This window comes from Pieris rapae, chromosome 20, assembly GCF_905147795.1.
Source record: "Pieris rapae chromosome 20, ilPieRapa1.1, whole genome shotgun sequence".
NCBI classification, from domain to species: domain Eukaryota; kingdom Metazoa; phylum Arthropoda; class Insecta; order Lepidoptera; family Pieridae; genus Pieris; species Pieris rapae.
The window spans coordinates 714,305-738,211 of NC_059528.1; the positions used below are offsets into that span (position 1 = coordinate 714,305).

Sequence of the window (23,907 nt, forward strand, 5' to 3'; positions counted from 1 at the left end):
GCTCAATCGTATTTGATCTTATTTTGAATAATTTATTTACACTTCGTTGCTAAAGAAATACAAATTACACAATATATATAAATTACAAGGGATGCAACGGGCAATTATTTTTATATAATAAGAATTGTCTTGACAAATCACGGACCTATTTGATACATTTGTATAAGTAACAGAAGTATGTTAATTAAATAGCACCTTATGAGGTTTATTTAACTAATTTTAAGATATCTTTGTTTAAAACCAAGATGCGGGTTTCTTAAATATATGTTAAAATTGTTTTATTTACATATGTTATTATTTTAAGTTATTATAAATAGGTAGTCTAGACATCTGCAGTGCATTGACACAGATACCGTTCAATTTCCTACGACTCCAAGTCTTCCAAATTTAAAACATAACATTTGAAATGACGTTCCATTAAAAAAAACCTACATACATTTTTAAATATTTCTTACTAGAACGTGGTTCCAATAAATACTTTGTGATTTAGTTAAGGGGGCGTTAAACGTATCGGAAATACTATTTATTATATTGAGTTTTCGATCGAGTCTAAATATAAGTCCATAATAAACTCAGTGAAAACTGTAAGCTTGTACGCAGTCTGGAACGGACATCGGAGCGCGATGTTCTGAAGAGCTCATAAATGCAACGGTGAAATAGATTTTACCACACAATAATAGTAGAAAAATATGAGTGAATGATGTGAATAGTGCAAGAACGAAATGTGGTTTGTGAACGAAATAAGTGAATTGGCACGAGTTCTACTTAGCAATATTTTTCATTGACTCAACCCACCCACTTATCTTATCTTAGATCTAAATACAAAAACATCCCACCTATATATTAATCATTAATGACCAAAATATTAGTAATCTAATAGTGGCATGTTAGTTTTGTTTAATCGACCTAAGTGGTGCCTCAAGTTGTGTGTTTTTTTTTAAATTTTACAACCAAAATAGCCGTATTGAGCTTTTGGACTGCAGCCAACAATTCCTTTTTCAAATTTCAAAAGTCGCGACGCGAATCGAATTCTAATGACAATTGACAATAATATTGTAGCTTAATGTGTGTTATGGGAGCACTATGCCGATTTCACGCCAAATACGTTGTCGGTGAGTACAATAAATACATGATTATCTACATCGACGACCGGGTTATTTGGATGATTTGTTTTCATTTCACAATTGAAAACAAAAATAAACAATCTCCTATTGTGTTCTTTGTGTAGATAGAATTATATTGTTTTCTGTTTTTAATGATAAGCAAAAACTGTATTTTAAACTCTTTTTTAAATATGTAAGATAACGATCTTATATTTATCCATATATTTTTTAAGATATAAAAATATATTTTTTATTTATCAAAGACAACACAGTCAGTTAGAAATTTAGATTAGAGTAGGTACTACCAATTTATCCAAAGGCTTTTATGGTCATTTGCTTATGATTTTGATATTAAGTTCTTGGGTTTTCGGCAAAAATGTACCTTAGGTTTATTGAATTAGGCGTATTAAGAGCCAACCTGAAATAAATAAAGAATCGTGATGAAAAATTAAATGAATACATATGGAACGATGACCGAAAAAGAAGACTCGTTCAGTGAGTGTATTACAAATTGAGTGTCCGTAGGTGGTCTAATAGTGCAGGCAATCTGTCTGTCTGTCAGGCTCGTTAATGTTAACAGCTTAATGTTGTGGAGGCTCCATGTAATTGAACTATCAAGCGATAGACATTCTTCATGCTTAGATCATATACTTTTATGTTCTCAGTTGTAAATATCAGACAGGAATTGTATAGAGTATATAGGGAGTGTTTCAACTCAATTTCATAATCGGAAATAGCAGTAAGATTTCAAACATACGAGGGATGACAAGTACGGTATGTCTGCACGACGATTACTCACAAACTACTGCGACGCCTATATCTTTGAACATAAAGTATTTTCACGTGTTTGTATTTTATTGATTCATCTTTTATTATTAAGAATTTTTTATCACCATACACACGGTCAATTGTTACAGAGTGTGAGTAATTGTGTTGAGTGTGTGTAAATTGCCGGACTTAAAAAAGTATCCTTACCATACCAGGTTAAAATACCTTGTACGAGAATCGCCTCATTATATATGTCATTGAAGTGAAACTTCTTTAGGCGCATGAGGGTAATTTTTTTACATATCACGAAGATGTGCAGCGTTTTTGTGGAAGAATAGGGAGAGAGGGATTGAGACCGATTGAGAGAGAGAGTGAGAAAGAAGATCGAGAAAAAATACACGCTATTGCTTGATGTTATGTAGTTACATATTAGAACTTCAGATGGCACGTATACAGTGTGTAAACAGTGTGAATATACAAATACAGATGGAGTGATCAGATACTGTTCACTATACGTGATCATCTATAGAGGCTTTTACCTTAATAATAATTATATTTACAAAGAAATTTCACTTCCGACATGTGTACTTTGTACGCACGCACTATCATTTGTATTTTTTAAATCAATCTTAGTGTTAATGGTTAGTCTCACAGTCTCACCATTTGTTACCGTATTTGAGATATAATAAATAAACATAATGATTTATCTGTTTAATTTCAGTCAACGCTATATTATTAGATGTCAATCAATTAAGCACAGGTTAAAGTAATATCTGGTTACATATGATCTATAAAACACTTGCCGCAACAAAGTTATAACCGCCAGTAACATTTAACTAAACCCTTTAGTTAAATATAATCCAAACTAAGCGTGCGTTAACCGCTGACTCAAAATGTATATTTAGAAACGTTGCTACATCCTTGTTAGACAATAATTAATTGAAATTTACTGCTTCTGGTAAAAGTAGACATATTTCATTTTGTCACGGCCTAAATAAACACCCGACAGATCTGTTTTAATTTAGCAATATCCTTTATTAAATAGAATTAAAGATGAATGGAATTCAAATACAAAATCATCCAGTTGGGTAACACAATGTTCACTTATGAACGTCAATAAAGAAATACATATTGGATTCTAAGTTCAAATTTTATATCACATTAACGTTCTCAAATCAAGGGTGCAGGAGGGACGAGAAGAACTGGCAATAAACTCTTCTCCACTCTTAGTAATCGCCAAGTTATTTTTTACAAAATGTTTGTAAGGAGTCTTGAGTAATAAAGAATAATAAAAAAAAAACTAAGATTTTGTCTTCTACTACTATATATAACATTCATACTACCTAATGGCTACCCATGTACAACCAAATTCTTACTTATTTTTACCTTCCTTTTAAGATTTCACTAAAAAGGTTTATTATCATTAGGATTTTTTTTATTTTTGGAACGAAAATAATATCTTATTAGAAATACCAATTTTGACAAACATTTTTTATCTATTCATTTAACAGATAAAAAATGCACAATACAAAGTGGGCGGTAGTACGTTTTTAAGCTTCGTGATAAAAATTTAGAACAAAAGAATTGTTCAACTTAACATAACGCTCGCCCCCGCCTAGCCTAGATAAAGCATATAATTATTATATTTTTTGTCATCCTCATTTAGGTGACCATTTCGATAACGGTGCCTTCATACTATTTACAATTATGAAGTGTGGGTCTTTGAAACAGTTACTTTGAATGAGCTCATCTTGATCACATAAAATTCGAATGATGCATGCGCAATGAAAAGTTGATGTTAATGTGATAAGTATAAATTCTTTGCATGTTATATTCTGAAGATTATAATAGCTACGTATAAGGTTTTCATAGTGCCTTTCTTAGGAAAACCAATGGAAAACAAAATTTATGGATATAACGCGATTTTATAATATAATTCATGAAGCAGTCTGTCATTAAGTTGACCGATTTGGCAAATATTATCATCTTTAAATCTCATCTTCCACAAAGGAAGTGCAGCGAAGATTTAAACGATGGGAAACGAAATAAGAATAAAAAATTAAAAGAAAGAATTTTCTAATAAAAGCTCAGCTAAAAGCTGGAAATATTTGATGTCTTTTTAGAAATAAATAACTGTCACTCTGTTGATATACATATAGGTATATATACATATATATTATGATACCTTTAGAAACTATGAGGTTGGATATCTTTTGTCTGTTTAAAAACTTATACGTATTACTTTTTAACACAAATAAATATCATCACCAAGATACAACAGTCGGGTCATTTAAGGAAATAACTATATGTATATAAAAGAACTAGGAATTAGCTATGTTATTTATAATCTAATAAATTATCGTTAAAGAAGTTTCATTTGCGATGAAACAAAACCTACCAATCCTACTGTATTTAAGTAAATTGAATTATACGATTTTTTTACGTGAATCTAATTCATGTTCAAATTTAACAATGAAATATCATTTAATAATAAGCCAGCAACATCACGAGTTTCTTAACCTATGTCAGATTTTTTGTTAAGTGTTTTGCGTTGTGCTGATTTGATACATCATCGAAAAAACTTAATATTATTCGCACAGAATTAGGACCTTTATTTCGATATGTTACGGTTGACTTTTGATTAACAATATAGGATAATTTAGAAAAAAAAGCTAAATGTACCCGAAAAACATCTGAAGGACGATATTATAATGGTTTTTGTGGGGTACTGTAAAAAGTGTATCATTATTGTATTATGGTTAAAGTACACTTAGATACGATCATTTCCTGTGCAATTTTTAAATCATTAACAATTTTGAATGTACTAAAGGTTTTTCGTGGCACGATTTTATTATAATAAGTCGTTTATTACAATTATATGTTTTAGGGTTTTTTTTTACCGCAATTTTTTAACAATGTGGATAGAATTACCTTATCCTCTGCCTTGTATGAGGGTATCTACAGTGATATTTCAAATGTAAATATCAATACAATTATGAAAATATTTACTAATGCTAAACAAATAAAAAATGTTACCAAAATGTAATTTTTTAAGTCTTCATGTACATATCTGTGATATAGACAATATTTTATTTAAATAACAGGTGAACGAAATCATTTTCTAAAACATAATTTTATTAAAAATACTAGCTAGCGGCTAAATTTTGATAGGCAACTAGGTAGATATACATTGTCCTTGTTATAAATATATATAAAAATTTGGTTTTTAGCAAATAACGGATGAGATACTAATCCTGCAGCCGGATCCTGTGCTATGTCGGATGGGTCTCATTATATACATATATCTTATATCTGCGATACTATTGTTCGCTAAGTTCATGCCTAAACAAACATTGTATATTTATATTATTTTATTAACGATATTATTTCTTCAACAGAAGGCGAATTAGAAACAGAATGGCTCCAGGCGGCTGGTCTAGCATCTCTCGCGGCGCCATTCCAGGCTGGCTTGGAGGTGACCGAGGCCCAACTGGGTGAAGCAGTAAGGCCCTTGCCGAGGGAACAGGCAGCCGCCGTCAGACGAAGAGTCAGACGTCTGAATAGAACTGTTAGACGGAAAAAGGCCGCGACGCGCGCCAGGAAACCAGATATAAGGGATGTCTTCCGTGATTTAGAGGTAAGTTGTATATATTATATAATTCTAATTTAATTATAGCTATATATTCTGTGACGGAGGTAAGTTATATATATAAATTAGTTTATTAATAAAACAAAAGATATTACTGAAATTAAATCGTAATAGACAAGTCTTTCGGATACAATAGTAAAAATTTATAAGGAACTAAATAAAAATTCTAAAATTTTCTGAATTTATAGGCTAGTGGCACCGTGAGCCTTTTTCTAAATCATATAATCCTTAGATTTTTCAAAGAACACTAGTTAGACAATTGTCACGAATACTTATTTTATTTCGATTTCAAAGAAGTTTTTAAATTCTTTACATATTTATGTATTGTTAAATTTCTAGCAAATGAAAGGTCTTAAATGAGAAAGTCGAATAAAAAGTTGACACGAATTTAATTATACAACTTAATATAGTCTACGTGAAACAAAATCTCATTTCACTGTTATCTGATATCTTAAATCAGCAGTAGTGACCTCTGTTGTGAATAAATACTGAGAAGCTAAAACTTATTCAATACATTTTAATTAAATTGTTATATTGTATGCGATACGTTGTCTGAGAAAAAATGTAGAAGCAGTAGATAATGCTTGATGTATTTAAAAATATTTCCACTTTATCTACGCCCATTATTTAAGAACTGGCAGAAAATAAACATATAAAAAAAAGGATTTTTTTCTAAAAGTTACTTAACATTGTTATCTATATAAACAAATTGATTTATTTCCACCACATAAATATTATTATTTTATTTACAATATTCAAATAGGAATGAAACTTTTTATAGCATATTTAAATTTGGTCCAAGTGTTTTTATTATAAAAAATATACTTAATTGATTTTGACGCATTTTTCACATATCAAAATTATAATTTAACTTTGAATTTACTCATAATTTAATAAAAAGTTGATATATATAATATATATAGGCCAACTAAATAAATTCAAAGCCCTCGTTAAAAGTAAACCAATAAAGCTTTTTATAAATGTGACGAATACTTAATTATCCTAATCCTTGGGATGGATTTGCTCCAGTTCAAACAATTTGTACGACTAAAAACTTAGCGATTAAAAAGGATGGCGGAAAGTTTCTTGCCAGTTCTTCTTGCCTGCTCGTATACTGGTAGTAAATGTAAATTTACAACTAATTTTAATTGACGTTCATAAGTGTACTTGTATACCCATATGAATAAAGATATTTTGAGTTGAATGAGATGAATTGAGGTAGCAGTCAAATTCTTCGTTAATTATCTAAACGCCTCGGTGCCTGGTTAAATAAACTATTATATAAACTGTTGACACTCAATTTTACACCTGTGACTTTCAAAAGCGAGGTGAAATAGTCACGAATCACTTTCTAGTATTTTCGTGCATTTTATTGTTTATTGCAGTAATTGTGCATTTATTTTTTAAGTTATACTTCGTTTGGCACGTCAGAGAAAAAGGATGAGAGTAAATTTTACACTCGCGAGCCCTCTAGCATCGAGAGTGTCCATGGGCGGCGGTATCACTAAACATCAGGTGAGCCTCCTGCCCGTTTGCCCCCTGTTCTATAAAAAAATACCGCCACAAAAAACTGATACCCTTAAGTTGGTTATAGTCAACATTTTAGATTTTTGTGATTTTTAAATGAACTATTTCACTAAATAATGCGTTATAATAAAACTTTGAATGTATTAAAATCCCTTTTTTCTATTGTTAGTGTCGTTTTTTCTACAAACGTAGAATTAAATTTATGAAAAGATTTTTTCTTGTTACGCCATAGAAGTAAAACTTCTGACCATGCATAATCTTGTTAGGTCAATAAAAAAAACCAATAAGGATCAAGAATTAAGGTATGGTCCCCAGATCGATTCAGACCCGATTTATCGCTATTGAAACTGCCATTTGCCCAACTTCCTGACATAGGGTTCAGTCAAACACACTGACAGACATACTGAGTTATAATATGGCATGACACGCTTTATTTTATAAATGTGCCGTGTCAAGAAGCGTTCTTAGAACATAAAAATATTTGACCGAATTTCAAGTGAACTAAAATAAAAGCATTATACTGACATACTCTACAAATGTAAGTGTCATTACGCTAAGTATTTCATGATTCTTCACGAGAATCGCTCATTTTAATGGTATATTGCGCCAAATCGTCTTACCAGTGGGTTAATCGGTGAAAATATGCGATTTTGCAAGTCAGCACTTTGCGAGATGACTTTTTATTGTTCCACATAACGTAAAAAGCTAGATGCAAGGCAACACTTTTTGTGCTCCCGTCGGCTGATGAACAAGTACCAAAGTGCATACTGAAGCAATTGCGTTTAAACTAAAGCAGTTGAATCAAATCAAATTTACTAGAACTTGATGAACTTAATTGCCTCATAAAACTTTTTATAATCGATTCCTTTAATACTGTCAGGGACTGTCTTTCCAGGTGGTAATGGAACTCATTAGAGTGCCATTAGAACCAATTTGTTGTCTATGTCAGCCGAGGACGGTCGTCCAAATATCCCTTTTAATTACGTAAAAATTATTGTGTTAACGGACGTTGAAAATTGCCTGGCGTCCGGCGAATTTCAAAACGCAATATTACCAGTGTTTGTTGTGCGGAGTGGATGTGTGTTGTGACAATGATTTGTGATACAATGAGACATAAGGTTTGCGAGAAGATGGGGAATTGTAGGGGATTGGCGTTGGTTCGCTCGTATCTTGATATTATGGTATGGCGTCAATCATTTTTCCTTTTATTTTTATAATCTTCTGTACAGTGTGATACATTTAGTGTTTCATTATCAGTTGTTAATGCAATATCATTTCATCAGTAATTATATCAATTTATTAAGTTAGATCAGCTATTAGTCCATAAGTATTTTACAATGTATGGCAGACTCTCTTAGCTTGCTTCTTTTATATATTATTCTTCTGTTCATTCATATCTAGTTACGTTAAGTACATATGTTTTAGGAACACTAGTCAACTACGCGTTTAAGGTTAATTTTTTATGGTTACCTTTTGTCAGTAGCACTTGCTAGAAATTCCCTTTTAAATTCTGGTATGCTGGGATTATCTTTCTTCGAAAGTAGGACACTCCAATTAGAGACTTGTACGTAAATCTTTACCCATTAAGATAAACAAAAGTGGTAAAGAATTATGCGCTGATAACAAGAATTAGAAATAGCTCTTAGTGATAACTTATTGGAAATCCTTTAAAAGATAATAGATTAATCATGATTATTACTATGAATAAAATAACGAGTTGTTTTTAAATATTTACGTATTTTTTTTAATTTTAAATGTTTTTGTTTACATTTTTATGGAAAGTATACTAATATCTATTATTATAGCTTTTGGTAATATGAATATATTGAGTGCTGTTATAAACAATACAATACAAACAAGCTTCTAACGAGCAATGGGCTAAATATAAACTATAAATTGCCAGTAATATGAACACAAAAATACAAGAATATAAAAAAAAATTGGCGATTGTAAATTTTATATCACAGTTGTAATAAAGCAATCTTGTCCAGTGATTATTTATAAGCAATAATGAAAATATAAATTCAGGTAAATTTAGTGAAATTAATGAATTAGTTTAATTATATACGAAGGAAATAATGTTTTCATTTCTCGAAGGTTTTATTTCGCTTCAACTGCACGCGAGCAATAAGCATATAATTACATATACTATACTGCTCCGTGTCTCGGTTGATCACGCACTTATCAAGTATGCTATGGACTGGAACCAGGGTTCGATTCCGAGGGAATCATCAGTTATGAAAAAAAGTAACACTCGATAAATCTGTGGTCATAGATCAAACAATGATACGTCCATTTTTGCTCAGTATGACTTATATATATCGAGTGTTTTATATTTAAATAGTACCGTCAAGATTTCTTAATAATTTAATTGCTTGTCGTATTAATAAATGAAATTGGATTTATCGTATTCTGACCTATGGCCGTAGAAATAAAGAAATGATTTCTCGCTACTGAAGTCTTAATTCTTATTCTTATGATATTTTTTAAGTTAATAAAACTAACGTTATATTGTATGTTATTTTAAAATATGAATTTGACCGATGATTTTTCACGTTACACTGTTTTAAATTACCTTGCGCAGCGGAGTAGGGGACATATTAATTTTATTTAACCTCGATCCAATAAACCTTCGGTATGGGCAATTAAATGTAGGTCAAATAACTCATATATCCAAAAAGGTTCAATTTGATTAGTTTACACGTTGATGTTTTACACGAAAGCCGAAATGAAAAATGATTTGTGTAAATTCTTTATAAATTTTATAACACGTTCAGTTTTTTCAAATAGCTCCTTATTTTACGCCAATTAACTACTAAGCTCCTAACAAATATTATTAATAAAGCGGAAGGCGTTTTTATTTAGCATGTCACCAAAACTCCTTCTTTTGCTTACTCTTCTCGTATATATCTTCCGCTCTTTGACAAGAAAAATTTAACTTAAAATTGATTAATGGTCGCTTAGCTTTGTACTTGCAGACCCAACAATAACATTATAATTCAACTGCAGTAGGTTAGTTCCAGTTAAAAACATGGCGTTATTTATGTATCCTCTTCCCAGAACAGTCATTCACCCTTTGAATACAAAAAGGAATGCTTGTACTTTGATTTAATTAAACACGAGGTTTTACTTGGCCGCATCATACTTTAATCGCCACGCGTTTAGTATAAAAGAAATCGACTGAGTTTTTCGAGATATTAAAAAAAAATTATACTCTCGAATTGGGAAGTTGTGTTATAGAGGATTTTTCAAACAAAACTAATATAATTTAATATATAATATTTATCTGCAAAAAACTATTATTTTAAACTTTTTTTCCGAAAAAAAAATCGATATCACCGCCGCGGCATCAAGGCTTCACAATATATTCATAAACATTGACACAAAAACAAAATTGCTATTAATAGTACATAGATCTATTAAAATATAGATTATTTTAATGAAAACTCGTATGATCAAGGTCGTATTGGCAAGGTTGTATTGCAGCCGGCGTGTCTCCAAATCTAGTGGACACTGGTTTTTCGACATATCCGCCGTGCCCGGATGTTTAGTTGCTTTTTGCTGGACATTCTTACATGTGCGATTGTATTGTTGTTTACTTTTAGTACTTGCATGCTCTAAGCGAACTTTTTTTCATTAAAGTTCGTCTTGGCCGTAACAAACTGGAAGATAGCTTTAAGATGTTAAATATGCATGCATGTGGAGTGAACATACTTAAATTGAAAAGGCCGCGAACTCACTTGCGAGCCCTCTGTGTGTGTCTGTATCACTTAACATCACGAGACCCGCTTGCCCGAGTTACATAAAAAAATAACCAAATGAAAAATATACACTTTAAATCCACGTAATTTTTTCTTACAAGAGATTTGTGTTTAACGTACCGAAACAGGATACACCTATTATAGGTTAACGCCCTATAATGAAAGGAAACATAATTGCCTAAATTCAACAAATAACGTAAATTTTATTCATTTAATTGTTATTTAATCGGTCTCACGACACAAACGATTATCTTTATTGCTGGAACAAGTTATCGCAGCGCACCTGACTTTAAAAACATATTGTTAATTTGTGTAAGCATTTCTATTTACAAAATCAAATAGATCAAAATTATATCAGTTAGTATTGTAATTATTTCAATTCAGAACATTAAGATCTTAATAAAAAAATCTACTTAGAGTAAGATTAAAAATCGGATGCCTCCCATATTTCCGTATTACTACGGGGTTATGAAAAACGTAAACGTTGTAAACTGAAACACAAAATAACTTTATTCAAATTTCAAATGTCAACAGAAAAGATGTTCACATCCAAATTTACATATACCACGTTCGCAAGTCAGCGTAGAGCAGGCAAGAAGAACTAGCAAGAAACTGTCCGACACTATTGCCAAGCTTGAGTCAAATTACTTGAACTGGAGCAAATGAATCCTAAGGAATAAGATACGAGAGTTTTGAATTTATTCTGTAATAACGCTCTAATTTCGCTTGGTAATTTATTGTCAAAAGTATACAATTTCCAAATAAATTATCTTTATCTTTATCTTCCGAGGCCTTTTTGGTTGTACGTTTACATTAGTTATGTTTCTAGTATTATATTTTATGTACATTCAATAAGGCTTCAAGAATATACTGACCCGATAGTGTACTAAAATGATGATAAATACAAAATGTAATGTAGTAATTTAATTACATATTACATCCATTTCGGTAGCAAAGTGAAGGTTTTGTAAAATGTTCTCACGTGTAATAATCGTTCGTTTCCAACGAAATAACAATTACTCGTATTCAGCGAATTTAATTTTTGTTAGCTGTGTTTTAGAACTAATGTTTCATATTGCTATAAAAATGGAAAGTTGTAAGGTGGAGACTGACATTGAATATTCACTCGATGCGAGCACGTTACAGGTCGAATATTCGGCATGTTAGTACATCGAGCCGAGCAGCTCGATACGAGTGCCGAGTGGAGCTCGCTCGGTCGCTCTTTTTGGCGAATCCCTTTGAATGTTACAAGTCAGTCGCCACCACCTCTACGTCCGCCATTTTGACTGCAACTGTGGATGGGATGGAGCACAGGTGAATCACGAATATCCAGGTGTTGTGAGCATGCTCACGCTAATATTCACATCGAGCGAAAATTCGATGTCAGACGCCACCTTAATACATGCATGTATTTTAATGGTGTAAAAAGTCTTGTTAGTTTTATTCAACACTAACCCAGCTATCGTACATGTCTATGTAATCAATGAGAGATTTACAAGATTACTGAAATCTCGTTACAGAACTCAAGTGGCAGCGAGCCTCGGTCGCGCAGCGCGACCCCGGATTCTCTGGACTCGCTGCCGAGCGGCGGATCAGGCAGCCCCCCAACTGAATGGGCTGATGCTGCAACACCGCCTGACTTTGTGTGAGTAAAATCCTCTTGTATTATTTTAGTTCTTATAATTGGAGCTTTGGGAAAAGTGCAAGAATAGCATATAGGGTTACAAAACTTTAAGTATTACAAACAATATTTTTCGTATACGGCTTATTCGACAATTTTTTTACAATTCACTCACTTTTATTTATATATTTACTCACTGTTTACTACTGCTTAATTTAAAAAGTCAGAAATTCATGCGTATACTAATAGCATAAAACAATCCCGTAGTACAAGTCATTACTTTTTACCACAGTGATAGTTACCCAGCGGGCACGCACGCACCGATCGCGCGTACGCCGTCAGCGCCGAGCGGGCGACGCGAGCGCCTCTCCCCTCCCGGACCCAATTCCCCTCCCCGGCCCGTGCACGAGCTATTCAAGCCCAACGAGCTGCATTGGGCTGATATCGCTTCTAATACTGGTCAGTATACCTTATACACATAGTATTTCATTGCTTCAAAACGTATATCGTTTATATAGTGTATATGTCGCAGCCGTATTGTATAATCCGCTGTATTACATTACGGCTAGCTGTTTTCAAAAACAGAGCCGTTTTGTAATGCGGCGGTTTATAATAGTATCTGTTTAGATAGTGAAGGTATAATACTAATTGTCTATTTCCACATACTATATTACTTTTGATTCAAAAATAAGACACGTAGTTGACGTTGATGATAGAAATGTGTTAAACACAAGTCCTAGCTTAGATTCTTAAGAAAGCCAATTGGTTTAGGGGATTTTCGATAAACCTATATTGTAGTTACTTTTATCGTTCAGCACTAAATATTGGTACAGTTTCGTTAATGATAATGTGTTTAATTACAGAAGGCATAGAGCTTCTTGGCTACCAACGGTATGGGACGGTACAAGGCCCAAGGATTGGCAAGGAGCGGATTAATGGCTCCATTCTCAAAGAAAACGATGTTTTTATGTAAGTAGATTTACTAGGCTCAAACTAAAATAAAAAAAATTATGTTTCAAATATAATTTTTTAAATAAATTATAGAAATATTAAATATGTAGCTTTAATTATTTATTTCATTAAATTCTTAACTTTGTTATGTTATATTAACATATTCTTAAGAATCTTGCTAAGCGCGCATGTGCCATAGTTGGTCATTTGACTTTTTTACGAATTGACATCCACCCGAAGTGGGATATTCGAGCGCACGGGCAATCTTCTTTTAATTCGAAGTGTTAACGTAAAACCTGTGAATGGAGTGTTTAATTTTCTACCCTTGATCTAGTTCTTATAATAAGTATATTATATAAAAAGTTATATTTAATAAAAAGTTATTTGTAGTAACAGAATTCAATTCTCCATAAGTTTTTTTAACAGAAACCGCTCAGTGTTATTTTGAATTAAAGCAACAGAAGATTAATCCTCTCAAAATTGATTTATCTTTAGTAAAGTTATTTATGTAAATAATAATTTCAGGAAGCACGCGCCGGTATCTCGCACGAAGAGCGCGGCGTCCTCGCAGCCTCTCAGCTTCGAACACAAGTTCAATCTCGACCGACAGATGCTCGAACACGACGAAGTAAGCTTTATTAAACGAAATTCCCTACGTTTATAAAGTCAATACAAGACATATTATACAATTCGCACAGATTAGGCTTAGTTCTAAACCATTATCCGGAATTAGTTAATTAAGTTAATTAATTATCATTTATTTTTATAGTTAACACAATGTACACTTATGAACATTAAAGAAAGAAATATACTAAATGAAATATTAAATGCTTCTAATTTTACATTTCCTGACAGTTCTCAAAACAAGGGCGTTGAACGGAAGAGAAGAACTGCCAATAAACTCTCCGCCACTCTTTTTAATATCCTAGTTTTCTTTTGTTGTAACGTTTGTAAGGAGCTGCAACCATTACACCACGTTCTAAATAACATCTTGAGTAAAAAAAATATAAGAAGGCATGGTGAAATAGGAGTACGCACAGACATTCAAACAACAAGCAAATACATAGTCGAAATGACTAACATCTCCGCATTCACGAATTCTAGTACGACCAGTCACCACAAGTAGGCCTTTAACGTATCTAAAGTATAAGTTAAAATGATACAATTTACAAATTTTCACGGATCACGTCCATGGCTTATAACGCCATCTGTTGTCGTGAGTGGTAATTACAATATGAGGCTGTTTTTTTAACTTGACTTCTTCTTTTCCCTTGTTTTCTGTATGGCATAATATTTCGTGGTTTTAAACATTTATTTATTTAAGTATTCCTACAGCTAATCACTAAACAATATCCAATTAATTACATTACACACAAAAGCCAAAACTGAATACACATATAAATAGAAACATAAAGCACAGTTATAAGATTGATAGATTAAAATATATATTCAATATGAAGGAACAAACAAAGCCATTATTACTAAAAGATACCTGAGTTTTTGAATATTTTTTAAAGAATTTTTTAGTCACATTAAATATATCGATTTGCTGGTAATTTATGTTGTAATTTGTAGGTATGCGATACATACCCGAGTTTCGTAAATAGTTGGTCTTAGAACGAGGAATTTCGAATAATTAACATATCAATAAGTTAGTTACATACTTTTATAAGTAAGGATGCTAATTACAGGAATGGCCCGAACACGATAGTACAGTGGATATTGAGGGTCTGGGAGAGTCTCAGTTCAAGAAACTCCAGCCTCTACTTTGGCTCGAATTGACTGCGTTATTCGACAAGTTCTCGCTCCCATTCCACAAGAGAAAACCGCCGAAGAAGAAGAGGAAAGAAGGTATATATAAAGCCTCTGTTAATTATAGGATTATAGAGTGGTTGGCTGTTAGGATCCAGTCATTGTCTTCCATCCAACTTTGGATTTGAGAAATGGTAGTAGTCTGGATAACACTTTTATCGGATTGAAGCTATGTATTATTGTAAACTTACTTAAAATTATGTTTAATAATTATAAGTTTACAAAAAGCTATGTTAATAACAGACAATACTAAATCTAAATACTAAAACTATAATTTTCATTTGCTTAGTCTTGCTGAAAAGGCGATTTGGGAAGAAACATTTCGGCCTGTTCGAATAAATATTAGGCTCCTTATTCTTAAAAACGTTTATTTAATCTGATTTAATCTAAATATGATTGATATTTTTATAATTTTCAACGGTTTCTAAAAGAAGTTAAAAATATAGGTTGGGTAATGAAACATGATCTCTTTTTATCTCTGTATATTTTCAGAAGGCGCCGTATTCGGAGTGGCCCTAGAAACCCTTCTTCGCAAGGATATGATAATTTGGGAAGAAACTTGGAGCTCAGTTCCAGCGATCATTAGGACTCTCATTGAGGCGCTACGAGACAGGACCAGGGATGAGGGACTACTTCGGGTTCCTGGGAATAAGCATAAGGTTTGTAATAAAGTTACCCAGACCAAATCATGACTGGGAATCGTCGCCGAAATAGTTATTACCAGTTCAAATCGTATTAAATCTTAATATATATAAATCTCCAGTCACGATGTTTGTCCGCGATGGACTCCTAAACTACTTAACCGATTTTAAATTAAATTGGCACACCGTGAGCAGTCTGGTCCAACTTAAGAGATATGATAGCTTAGATATTTAATTATAGTAGCAATTTTATTTTATTGCAAATTATTTGTTTATTATTTGATACAATTCTAACAGATGGCGCTGTGTTAAAAGTACAAACGTTTCACATAAGCTATCTACAGTTCAAATAAGTTCTCCTACCGTTTCCCTTGAATAGTTTACTACTATGTAATATAACAAAAACTTTAGCCACAGCAACGCTTGGCCGAGTCTGCTAGTATATAATAAAAAAGGCGCAAATTTCGAATAATAGCACAATGTTTTACAAATTGTGAAAATACTCATATATCTGAGTTAATTCGAAATTTTTTGTGAATGTTAATTAGAAATATGTGGCAATTTCGAACAAACTGTGAAATTAGATTTATATTTTCTTATAATTTTTTTACATAATAAATAATTACATTTCAGATCGAATCGCTCTGTCAGCTGATAGAGCAGCAGTGGTACAGCGAGCGTGGTGGTGTTCAGGCGGCCCTGTCCCGAGCCACTGGACACGATCTTGCTGCCGTCTTCAAGAGATTACTCCGCGCGCTTCCGCAGCCTCCGCTCACACAGGAATTGGCCAGACTGTTCTATCACACGTATGGTATGTGTGAAACAAATGTGTATATTAAACCTCATAAGCGATTAATGATTAAGAAACAGTAACGTGCTTACGAGAACGAGACCTAGGGTATAGCGCCATATTTTTTATTACTCTCTAATGTCACCTTGACACTAGAAGATAAACTAAAATAATTAATTTTGTTGCAAAAAGCCTAAGTTATTAACCGGTAATCCTAAGAATACAATCTGTTTTATGAAACCATTACTTATCGCTTCTCTTTACATTAACTAGTTCTTTTTTATAATATTACAGCATTATCAGGCAGCACCCAAGGCCGTGCACTAAATCTCCTAGTTTTACTTCTGCCGGCCGAACAACGTGCAACATTACGAGAGATATTACGACTAGTTCGAGAGATAGTGGAAATGAGTGATACAAACAAGATGAGCGAACATAATGTGGCTATGATTATTGCCCCGGCGCTCTTTCCACCCAGGTATATTTTTATCAATTGTCACTTGCCGTATATTATGAAATCAGCAACTAATTTAGCATCTGATAATACCTAATCTATGTTTATAGCTTGCAAGCTTAAGAAAACCTGTATATGTTTTTTTTTCAATGATCTAAAGAGCATTTCTGTCTTAATGTCTTTAAGATGTTCTTTCCGCGTTGATTACTTAATTTTGTTTTGGAATTTAACCTAGGAGTTTGCCTGAACTTAGACAACTCTCTGATTTGTCAGTAAAATTTGTTAGCAACTGAACAGTCGCATATTCAGAGGTATCCAATAATAGATGTAAGATTAATAATTTATTAAAGACGTTTTGGCATTATTGCGATGAAAACTTAATAATGTTTATTTTCCAGTCTTCTCCTGAAGCCAACAGACAGTCTAGAAACTCAATTAGCAACAGCGGCAAACAGCTGTCATGTCACAGAAGCGTTAATGCGATGGAACGACCAACTATGGATGGTTCCTGCCTCACTTCTTGCTGCCTCTCAGAGGAAACCGCACCAACACAGACGAAATAATCACACTTGATTTTAATTTAATTAAATTTGTGACTACAAGTTGAATAGACCGTAAGGTGCTTGAATTGTGCTGTGCTTATTTGCATATTAGATCAAAATATACTTAAATATGTTGATAGTTTAAGTATACCTGATTCAATGTGAATGATTGTGACGTAGATTATTCGAATCTAACTTTAAGATACGATATTGAGTGATATTGTTTATTGTATACTCCATATGTTAAGGTATAGTGGTATATGACGCCAAATAACTTATATTATAATTTAGTATAAATATTCCAGTTGAGGCTAAGCCATTTCCGTGGAAAGGATTGTATTAGGCATGACTATGTAACTTCCAATCACATATTCTTAATCCTTTTTGTTTAAACTTATTAATACTAACAAAATATTCTGATTGATTTCTATAATTTTCCTTTACTTGAAAAATGTTAATATACCTCCACTAAAAAACTAGTTAAGCCAAGGTATGTGGTGCCATTTGAGTGATCGGTTACCATTTGGAAAAGGTGTTGTAATTTGGTACCAATGTTTATTACAATGTATTTTAATACAAAAGTTTAAGTAACTGGGAAAATAATGCAAATTAACAATTGTATAGGCAAGCAAAGACTGACTTGTTATGTATATTATATGTAAGCATATTTACTTCCAATTATAAAAATATATTATCAAATCAAATTGAGTTATTTTTTTAAATCCTGTGTGTTTTATGGCCTGTATGGTTTTTTTCTTTTTATGCCTTTAGGTGCATCTACTAAAATTTTCAACTTCACTGGCGGCCTTGGCTGTGTCTAGGAATGAATTGAAATTTTATATTGAGATTGTCTTGCTCAGTGTTTTTTTCATTGTGGGGGTGAAAATAATTCCAATTTCATTAAGGGGGGGCTATTCCAAAATTCATTAAAATTATTTGGAATTTAAATTTCCATTACATAAGGTAGGGCATAACAATTTTAGAAAGGCTAAGATGTGGCATGATTCAAAAGAAGTTCATTAAAAAAAAATAGCAAATATTTCATGACATTTTTAATTTATCTTTTCTTAAAACAAACTCATATAACAAGTACTAATATTTGACATTTTTTATCAAATATATGGCTTCATTATCAGCAGCACACAATACTCTTCCTTTATTACAGTGGATTGTATTAACTGCCTTATGTAAAGTGGGGATTATCGAGGTTACATTCATTGTAGCTTTGTCATCTAGGGGTACATAACTATCACCAGATTTCTTTGTCAATGATTCCATATTCCAGTCCCACACATCACCAGACAAAGAGCATGTTATTAATTTGTTTGGGTTTTCTGGATGAAATTGCATTTCAGTAACACCAGATGAATGTGCACTTAATTGGGAAGTAGGGAATTTGTTCATACGTAAATCCCATACTGCCAGCGAGCCACATTCACTACCAGCTAAAATTATATGTGGTTGAGTTGGATGTTGGACAATGCATGTTGCTGCTACTTCTTCTCCAGGAAAATGAAATGATGCCACAGGTTTGTTGTTATCTCTTTTAATATCCCAAACCTTCATGTGTCCTCTTAGATTTCCTGTTATGACCTAAAATATAAGTCATTAATATAATAAAAACATATTGCCAATTGTTAAATAAACATTTCCATGATTCATGACATGTGAAACTCTAGCAGTTCTGGCACTGCACACCAGAATAGCTTGAATATGGTAGGCTTTTCCCTACTTACTTAATATTTTGGATAATTCACACATCTGTGATTCTGATGTATGACATATATTATTGTTAAGTTTCATAAATATCCATTCAGTTTTTCAGTATTAGTTTTTATGTGAAAGATTAACAAACATACATTCATACTCACAAACTTTTACATTTTTAATATTAGTAGGATTGAATTGATTGAGACGAAATGCTTTTATAGCAATAAAGCTAATGAAATAATAGAATATGGTGTTGCTTTATCACTGATGCCTTAAGTAATTGATATTCCTAAAGTTTGATAGCAAACTATTTGTTGCCACTGATAATACATATAACATTTAAGCTTACCTCATTTAATTTAAGAAAAGAGACAGAATGAATAGAACAACTGTCAGTATCTGAAATTGATCTGGTTACATCCCCTCTTCTGCCGTTGAGTATGTTCACTTTCTCATCTTCACCTACAGTTACTATATCACCCTCAAATGTATCCAGGGCAGTACAAGAACATCTTTCAGAACTAGAAACACCATCAGAAAAATCATTGAATCATCAACCAGTATATGGTAATGAAATTACCAATATGCAAATGAAATATACAAATTCTAATTCTACATTTCTGGTACACATCCAACAAGAGTAAATTAAATAAAAGGCTTACAGATTACTTACTGATCTTAGATTTTATATTCATCTAAAACAAGTGTTTGAAATATTTTTGTGACAGTCTCACATACTTATATATTATAAATGATAAACAATAATTAATTATTTTGGTTGTTGGTTGTGCAACAAAGCTTGTAATAATGCTAGTCAATAGTTAAGCAGGCTTTAGCCTAACCTCAGTCAATATTACTGGTTCAATACAATATGGTTACACAAATGAGAAACTTACTTGATATGATGTAAATTGCTCCAAGTGTATACTTCTCTCAGTGGGCTGTTTCTTTCATAAGCACTGATCTCCAGCAATCTTACTTCCCCATTGGATAGAGACACAGCAATTTTGTTTTTATCAATTAGCTTAATTTCTGTAACATCTCCTGGCACTTTATATTCTGACAACTCGCGCGGATTTTCCACATTTTCATCCTCATTTACACTCTCATGGATACTCTCATATGTCCAAACTTTTACTGAGTTTTCATCATCGTCCCAACTACCAGTAAAAAAGTGTTTAGTTTCCACATATTCTTCCGGAATCCATCGAATTTTATTAATTTTTTGTGACACAAATGTTCCTTCAATGATTATAGACATTGTTATCTATCTAGTTTTCCTACAAAAATAACAATTCTATTATTATTATAAAATAAACTCATGCGGTAGTTTGTAATTTTTTCCCGGTTGTTGATTATTTTTTTTAATTTATTTCGCACATGGTGCAGGCTATAGTCTTTCGACCATACCGCCTAGTCTTTCGTATAAATTTTACATTAATTATATATTAGGTTCATTTATGTCTTTCGTAAATTTCAATTTCTTTTCATATCCATGTTTTAACTTTTAAGTTATGTCAAATCGAAATCATTATCAAGTTGTGTCAAATGTATTATCAGTTGTTTTGTCAAATCCGTGCAATATAGTATAGTCCTTTCCCATTTGACATAAATTAATATCACCATCATAATATATAAGGATCTGAATAATAACCTTATATTTTTTAAATTACGACTAATTGTTACAAGTATTAAATATTAATGTAAGAATTAAATTAAATAATTATATGTCCTTAACAGTCTCTAAAATGTATCTGTACAAATATAAATAAGTTGAGGCATTCATAAGTAGCTCCTGTATGTTCAGCGGGACCTTTTCAGGCTTCTCATAAATTTTTAAAAGTTCACCCGACAACACAAGGCGCTGTATATTGAAGGACGAACACTCGAAGAAGAGATGATGTAGAGATTGAACACTTGATGTTTGACAATGATCACAGCATGGCGATCTAACCATTTTGAGACGATGGAGATGGTAATTTAAACGACAATGACCAAAGCGCATACGACAAATAATTGAATAAAACTTTTTATTTATGAAGTCACCTTTTTTACAAAACCAAGGTACAGAGTTAATTTGAACATCCAAACTGTTATACCAAGCACCCTTGCTTTCTGTGCAGTGATATGAATATTTACCCCATGCTTCACACATACGCTGTTTTAAAAGACTTACTGCATCTGTGTGGGGCACAGATACATCAGTATCAGAGCAGGGTATTAAGTTTTCCATTTCAACAATTTTTTTGGCAAGTGAATCTGCTTTTTCATTACCTACTACACCAATATGCGATGGTACCCAAACAAAACGAACAACTATGTTTAACAGTGACAATTCAACCCATAGTTCTTTTATCTGATAAATTATATAATTAGTATTAGCATTTAATGTATTACTAGACAAGTTTTTTAAAACACTCATACTATCACTTACTATGATCCAATATTTATGTTCTGAATAACAATTTTTAATATATTTCATAGCATTTAAAATAGCAACAGCTTCAGCTGTAAAAATACTAGTAGTATTAGAAATTCTCCTAGCAATAGCTATATTTGAAGAAGGCTCATAAAAAGCAAAAGACACAGCTGAATCACTCTTGGAACCATCTGTATACACCATTTTATGATCTGACCACTTTGATAACATGGTGTAAACTTCCTTATTTGAGGGTAAATCTTTTTTCTGTTTTATAATTATGTCCATTGCTGGAAACTTGCTATCAAAAGTTCCTTCACAGCAAGGTAAAATGTGTTTAGATTGATAAATATTAATATTTTGAATAAAATTTATAAAATTTGGAAGATCTTGCGACATATAGAAAGGTTTTAACCCTATGTGAGTAGTTGAGTGCAAAAAATTTTTTAAAAGACTATTACTAGATATACTGTATAGTTTCAAAAGAAACCTTTCTTTTAAATAATTGAATCGAATAGCTAGTGGTGGAACATTACATTCAATCTGTAATGCATTTACAGGTGTACTTCTGAATGCCCCAGTTATTACACGCAAACACTTATTTTGTAAAATATTTAAACTATTTACAAGTTTAGAATCTGCAGCAAAACAGTAAAAACCATATTCAAAGTGACTACGAACTAAAGATTTATACAACAATAACAAAATTTTAGGGTCTGCCCCCCAATATGTACCACTTAAGGATTTTAATATATTGTAGGCTTTATTAGCCCTACCAATTATATGTTTTATATAAATATTCCAGGTCAAATTATATGAAAAAATCACTCCCAAAAATTTCACCTCAGGTGTTATAGCTAACATGCAATTGTTATACATCACAGCATGAATACTATAATTCTGTTTACCAAATATAACAACTTTAGATTTAAGAGGATTAACACATAAATCAAGGTCACAGAAATATTTATACAAATTCGCTAAGGCAACATTGACTAATTCAACAACCTGAGAAACATTCTTCCCAGATGCATAAACTACTAAATCATCTGCAAACTGTAGGTTTTTTACCTGAGATCCTAAAATTAAATTTAAACGACGAATATACAATATAAACATCAAAGGTGATAAAATACCACCTTGACAAACTCCTTTTGATGACAATCTAGGGCCATAAAGATGTTTGTTAAACTTAATAAATACTTCCCTGCTATTGAGAAATTTTTTAACCCAGTTTATAATTTTTCCAGGAATACCTATCAGTGACAACTCATTACATAAAACATCTATATTTACACTATTAAAAGCACCAGCAATATCAAAAAATACAGCAACTAAATTTTCATTTTTGGACAAGGAATTATGAATATCAAACTGTAATTGGCAAACACTTTCCCTAGCAGAACGATTCCTACGAAAACCAAACTGATTTGATGGTAAAATACTATATTTTTCTATATAGAATTCTAAACGTTGTTTTATCAATTGTTCAAATAATTTCCCAACACAAGATGTAAGAGCTATAGGACGATAAGAATCAGGATACATTTTAGGCTTATCAGGTTTTAAGACAGGCACAAGACAATCTATCTTCCAGTTATGAGGTATAATATCATTTGCCCATAGTAAATTCAATAGGTGTAAAAATATTTCTAAACTAGTAGTACTAAGTTTTTTGAAAAGTATATAAGGCATGCCGTCAAGACCATATGCAGTATCTCTTCTGGAAGTTAAGGCTGACAGCAACTCTTGTATAGAAAAAGAGTTTAAAAGAAAATGATTGCTAGGATTGGTGTTGTTATTGTAAGTTTTTAAGTCATCTGATACAAAGTCAGGTGTATATTTCTTAAGAAAATCTAAGACCCAGCTATCATCACTCTCAGCATTAAAATGATATGATCTATTATACTTGCGCATAAATTTCCATATGACAGATAATGGTGTACATCTGTTAAATGTTTCACAAAGAGAAATCCAACTTTTTTGTCTTTCTGTTTTTAAAATAAGCTTTTTACATGCACGTAGTCTTTTAAATTGCAGGTAATTTTCTTCCGATGGAATAGCTTTAAAATTGAGATATGCATTTTTAAAATTTAAAACAGCTTCTGTGCATTTTTGGTTCCACCAAGGAAGCGAATACTTTTTACCAATAACTTTAT

General features: G+C 32.1%; 2 protein-coding genes across 5 annotated transcripts in view; one reads left to right on the forward strand and one right to left on the reverse strand.

Moving 5' to 3' along the window:
• LOC110994967 (rho GTPase-activating protein conundrum) overlaps positions 1-18,323 on the forward strand; it is an 80,458-nt gene extending 62,135 nt beyond the window's left edge. For 3 of the 4 annotated variants that reach the window (XM_022261899.2, XM_022261901.2, XM_022261903.2), the window contains 10 exons: positions 5,270-5,508; positions 12,329-12,453; positions 12,722-12,888; positions 13,293-13,398; positions 13,906-14,008; positions 15,072-15,231; positions 15,685-15,851; positions 16,467-16,644; positions 16,918-17,101; positions 17,476-18,323. In XM_022261899.2, the coding sequence (XP_022117591.2) occupies positions 5,270-5,508; positions 12,329-12,453; positions 12,722-12,888; positions 13,293-13,398; positions 13,906-14,008; positions 15,072-15,231; positions 15,685-15,851; positions 16,467-16,644; positions 16,918-17,101; positions 17,476-17,650 (1,604 nt within the window). In that variant the 3' untranslated portion in view covers positions 17,651-18,323. Of the gene's footprint in view, positions 1-1,013; positions 1,113-5,269; positions 5,509-12,328; positions 12,454-12,721; positions 12,889-13,292; positions 13,399-13,905; positions 14,009-15,071; positions 15,232-15,684; positions 15,852-16,466; positions 16,645-16,917; positions 17,102-17,475 lie in introns of those variants that run through there. The other variant, XM_022261902.2, reaches the window with a different exon arrangement.
• Positions 18,324-18,656: 333 nt separating this feature from the next.
• Positions 18,657-20,962, reverse strand: LOC110994966 (nucleoporin Nup43). Its single transcript, XM_022261898.2, has 3 exons — positions 20,226-20,962; positions 19,679-19,850; positions 18,657-19,212 (listed from the first exon to the last, which is right to left on the reverse strand). Exons 1-3 carry the CDS (start codon positions 20,588-20,590, stop codon positions 18,712-18,714), a joined length of 1,038 nt encoding a protein of 345 aa, XP_022117590.1. The 5' UTR covers positions 20,591-20,962; the 3' UTR covers positions 18,657-18,711.
• Positions 20,963-23,907: the final 2,945 nt, after the last annotated feature.